This window comes from Mesoplodon densirostris, chromosome 3 (assembly GCF_025265405.1).
Source record: "Mesoplodon densirostris isolate mMesDen1 chromosome 3, mMesDen1 primary haplotype, whole genome shotgun sequence".
Taxonomy (NCBI): domain Eukaryota; kingdom Metazoa; phylum Chordata; class Mammalia; order Artiodactyla; family Ziphiidae; genus Mesoplodon; species Mesoplodon densirostris.
Window position 1 is genome coordinate 148,154,724 of NC_082663.1, and position 5,201 is coordinate 148,159,924.

At 49.6% G+C, this 5,201-nt stretch overlaps 1 protein-coding gene across 1 annotated transcript; it reads left to right on the forward strand.

Annotated features, from left to right (window-relative positions):
• The first annotated feature begins 386 nt into the window (after window positions 1-386).
• Window positions 387-4,700, forward strand: CD70 (CD70 molecule). Its single transcript, XM_060092335.1, is given in 5 exon segments — window positions 387-602; window positions 605-652; window positions 655-867; window positions 1,861-1,894; window positions 4,303-4,700. Coding segments are annotated over 5 exon segments (900 nt in total). The 3' UTR covers window positions 4,692-4,700.
• The last annotated feature ends 501 nt before the right edge of the window (window positions 4,701-5,201 follow it).

The following is a 5,201-nucleotide window of genomic DNA, read 5'->3' on the forward strand; positions in this document are numbered from 1 at the left end:
CCACCCTCATCCTTACTTCTGCAAAGACCCTGTTGCCAGATGAGGTCATGTGCTGAAGTTCTGGGTGGACATGAATTTGGGGGTGACACATTCAAACCACTACAGTCATCAAAAACAGTGTCCTCCAAGACCACAGGGCAACAGAATTGAAAGGCAGTGTGGCATGTATACAAGATCAGGCTATGGAAGTGACCCTTGGTCAGCTTCTACTCTCTTCCTATTAGGCAGGTCAGTCATGTGACCGCATCAAGGGTGGTCCCACCACGGGGGCATCAGGGAGGCTGGGAAAATGGAGAGGAACACATGGATATTTGGGGACCCTTCCTCCATCCCTGAGTGCTGTGGCTGTAGCCCTGAGGCCCAGCAGAGCATCTGGTCCATAATGGATGTTCAATGAAGATTTGTTGAATGAGTACCAGGAAGGTGAGTGTGGAAAGTCAAATAGAAAAATTGAGGGACACCCTGGCCCACCTAGTCTGCAGACTGGGGACCGGCAGAAGCTGGAGGGGAATTCCCTGCACTGTAGAACTGAGTCTGGTCCCTCCCTTTGCTGGACATCCCCAGGGTGGGGCATGGTTGGTCCCTGGCAGGTTCAGGCAGGCAGAGAGGGCCCCGTAGCTGCATGAGAGCTGAGGTTCCTTCCCTCTTCCTGCCTGCCCTCTACACACGCTCCACCCTGCCACACAGCTGATGAAGTGCTTGCAGAGGATCATGATGGCAGAGGAGTCCTCGGGCTGCCAAGTGCCCCAGCGGCCCTGGGTGTCCATCTGGTGGGTGGCTTTGTTGCTGTTTCTCCTTGGCATGGTGACAGGCTGCCTCATCTGCAGTGTGCGCCTCACCCGAAAGCAGCAGCTGGATTCAACTGGGGTAAGTCAAGAAGGGAGGATGAGAGAGACAGATGTACATCTGCCTTCTGCAAGCTCAGGAGCATGGGGACCTCTAGCTGGGGCCGGGCCCTGGGGAGGGGGTGCAGCGCCAAGGGCAGGTAAGCAACTGAGGAAAGAATCAGCTCAGGGCTGAGGGCTGGTGAGCTAGAGCGCAGACTAACAGACTCGCGACCAAAAAAGAAAAAAAAGAAAAGATCAGAATGAGATGAATAAAAATCTGCCAGGGGGACTTCCCTGACCATCCAGTGGTTAAAACCCCTCGTTTCCAACGCAGGGGGGCGGGGGGTTCGATCCCTGGTCTGGGGAATTAATAGCCCGCATAGCACGCGGCGTGGCCAAACAATAGAAACAACTGCCAGGAAGAAAGATCTGGTGGAAAAGAACAAAGCGAGAGAGACCAGAGCAGGGAGGGGAGGCGGCGGCAAGGCTGCCCCCGGGGTCTCCGGCTCAGGATAGTCAGTTCTGCCGACACCAAGAGGTAAATCCCGGGTGGAGATCCCGGGGTGGAGGATGCATCTGAGAAAGATGCGTACCATATGGGGGCCTGGAAAATGACTCGTCTTTGGTGTTCCCCCAGCAGGCTGACTCAGAGGCTGCTGGGGGCTTCTCGAAGCTGGGAAGGGGCGGTTCCGGGACCTCCAAGGACAGGAGGAACCCTGGTCACCTACCACAGGGTCCGGCTTTGGGGGCTGCATTACGGGGGTGGGAGAGCTTTGCAGGGGAGAGAGGCAGGTGTGCCGAGGCGCCCTGTGTTATATCCTGGAAACTAAGAAGTTCTTCAGAAGGTCTTCTCTTCATGCTCACGGCTAGTTCATACCTACTTCCTCTTTAAGAGTTCTTCACAAAGGTCCCAACTCAGTCCGGTGGGATGACGGGTGGATAGAAGGATAGGTCGAGAAAAGAGAGCTCTTCCCTCGGGGGCACTCAAGACCTCTGGCGCTTAGGTGTTCAGCCCTCTTTTCTTTTCTTCCAGTGGGACTTAGCGGAGCTGCAGCTGAATCACACAGGTAAAACCAGATGCATATGTGTGTTGGAGAAAGAGAAAAGAAGGAGGGTGGGGGAGGGAGAGAGAGAGAAAGAGAAATTGAGAAAGGATGAGAAAAAGAAACAAAGAGAGGGAGATACGGCGGCGTTCTGTTGAGTGCCTGCTTCCTTGCGCAGCCTTTTGTTTTCTCCCTTGGGAGATCCCAAACCAACTAAACCAAGCTAATAGCCATCACTAACCTGCCCTCATTGAGGCCACAAACACTAATTAAGCGGCTACTGTGAGGCAAACCCTGTTCTGGGTGTCCCGAGAGCCCACAGAACCGACAGAAATCCCTGCCCTGCCCTGTCGGTGCTTCCCTTCTACCAAGGGGATCAGAAAATAAATAAATAAACAAGGAAAATATGCAGCATGCCAAGAGAGTAAAACACGCATCTGGTATTTCTGGGAGGAATATTAAGTAAGGGAGGGGGACCGGGCAGGCCAGCGTTGGGTTTGCCCTTGAAGATGCAGTCATGGGGAAGGCATCCCTGAGAAGGGGGCTTTAGAGCAAGGACGTGAAGGAACGTGAGGGCGGGTGCCATTTGGCAGTGTTCTCCCAGCCTCTCTCTAACCCTCTTCCTCTTTGGGCCTCTCTCCCCACCACTCATCCCCAGAGGGCTGGGCGTGTGTTCATTCCATTTTGTAATGGAGGGAAATGCTCTTCATCTTTTTTCTCTGGGTGCTTTCTGCTAGGGCTGCTACGACAGAATAACAGACCAGGTGGCTTATAAACAAGACATTTCTTTCTCATGGTTCTGGGGGCTGTGAAGTCCAAGGTCAAGGCACCAGCAGATCTGGTGTCTGGTGAGAGCCCGCTTCCTGGTTCATAAACAGCCAGCCATCTTCTTTTTTTTTTTTTAAGTTTTTTTTTTTTTTGATGTGGACCATTTTTAACGTCTTTATTGATTTTTTTACAATCTTGCTTCTGTTCTTTAGCCGCGAGGCATGTGGGATTTTAGCTCCCCCGACTTAGGGATGGAACCCACGCCCCATGCGTTGGGAACATGGAGTCTTAACCACTGGACCATCAGGGAAGTCTCCAGCCAGCCATCTTCTCATCTTTTTGCTGGGTCTTCACGTGGCGAAAAGGGAGGGAGAGAGCTCTCCGGGCTCTTTTCTTTCTCTCCCCACCCACCCCTTTTTTTTTCTATTCTTTGGCCACCCCACATCACCCCACCCTGCCCCACGGGGCATGCGGGATCTTAGTTCCCCAACCAGGGATGGAACCCGTACCCCTGCATTGGAAGTGTGGAGTCTTAACCACTGGACCCACCAGGGAAGTCCCTCTTTCTGTTTTTAAATTGAGATATAGTTGACATACAACCTTGTATTAGTTTCCGGTGTACAACATGATTCTCTATTTGTATATATTACAAAACGATCAACACAGTGTCTAGCGAACATAGTTACAATTTTTTTTCTTGCCATGGGAACTTGTGAAATCTTCTCTCTTAGCAACTTTCGAATATACAACACAGTATCATTAACTCTAGTCACCATGCTGCATATTACACTGCCAGGACTTAGTTTATAACTTATTTTATAAGTTTTACCTTTCGACCACCTTCACCTATTTTGCCCACCCCATCTCCCACCTGTGGCAGCCACCAGTCTGTTCTCTGTATCTATGAGTTTGGGTTTTGTTTTCTTTTAGATTGCACGTATAAGGGAAGTCATACAGTATTTGTCTTTCTCTCTCTGACTTACCCCTAGGCCCACCCATGTTGTCACAGTGGCAGAATTTCCTTCTTATTTTATGGTTGAATTATATATATATATATATATATATAATAATATATATAATATCACATCTTTATCCATTATATATATGTGTGTGTATGGTGTGTGTATATATATACACACACAATCCATACATACATATATGTGTGTGTGTATGTGTATAGATATATAGATATATAGATATCACATGTTCTTTCTCCATTCATCCATCAGTGGATATGGGGTCTCTTTTTTTTTTTTTTTTTTTGCTTGTTTGTTTGTTTTTGTTTTTGTTTTTTGCGACACGTGGGCCTCTCACTGCTGTGGACTCTCCCGTTGCGGAGCACAGGCTCCGGACGTGCAGGCTCAGCGGCCACGGCTCACGGGTCCAGCCGCTCCGCGGCATGTGGGATCTTCCCGGACCGGGGCACAAACCCGTGTCCTCTGCATCAGCAGGCGGACTCTCAACCACTGCGCCACCAGGGAAGCCCATGGGGTCTCTTTTATAAGGGCTCCGCCTTCATGATCTAATCACTTCCCAATGCCCCACCTTCTAATACCATTCCCTTGGGGGTTAGGTTTCAACATGGGAGTTTGGGGCGTTCCCTCTATAGCACTCAGTTTCCCTAAACCTCCATCCTTCCATCCCTTCTCCCACAACCCTCTCAGGATCGCGGCAGGACCCCAGGCTGCGCTGGCAGGGAAGCCCAGCCCTGGGCCGCTCCTTCGTGCATGGGCCAGAGCTGGACAACGGGCAGCTGCGTATCCAACGTGATGGCATTTATAGGCTGCACATCCAGGTGACCTTAGCCAACTGCTCTTCCTCCACATGGACCGCCAAGCCCCATAGCACCACCCTGACCGTGGCCATCTGCTTCCCCACAGCCCACAGCATCAGCCTGCTACGCCTCAACTTTCACCACAGTTGCTCAGTCGCCTCCCAGCGCCTTACGTTCTTAGCCCACGGGGACATTCTCTGCACCAACCTTACTCTGCCTCTGCTGCCCTCCAGAAACGCTGATGAGACATTTTTTGGGATTCAGTGGGTGTGCCCTTGACCATTGCACTTCCTGGACCAGATTTGTTGATAGGGATTTTTTTCTTTGTTTTATCGTCAATTTATTCGTAAGTATTTTATTATTTTGGATACATTGTATTGTATCCAAAGGTTGTATTTCTCTTCCTGAGAATGTGTTGGCTTTTTTTTAACCTTTTTATTATTTTTTCTTTTTTTCGTTTTTTTTTGGGGGGTGGGGGGGACTGCACCGTGTGGCATGTGGGCTCTTAGTTTCCCAGGCAGGTAATGAACCCACACCCACCTGAAGGGCATCTGAAGGACAGAGTCCTAACCACTGGACCACCGTGAGATTACATTTTTAATGCACAGAAACATAATTGATGTTTCTATATTGATTTGGGGGGGTGCGCTGGCTTTTTGTTTGTTTCTTTGTTTTACTTTACAGAATCTGTTTATTAGATCCAACAGTTTTTGGTTAAAGTATTTTTAAACTCTTCTAAAAATAAAAACAATTTTATTTCTTCCTTTCCACGTCTGATACCTTTCTTTT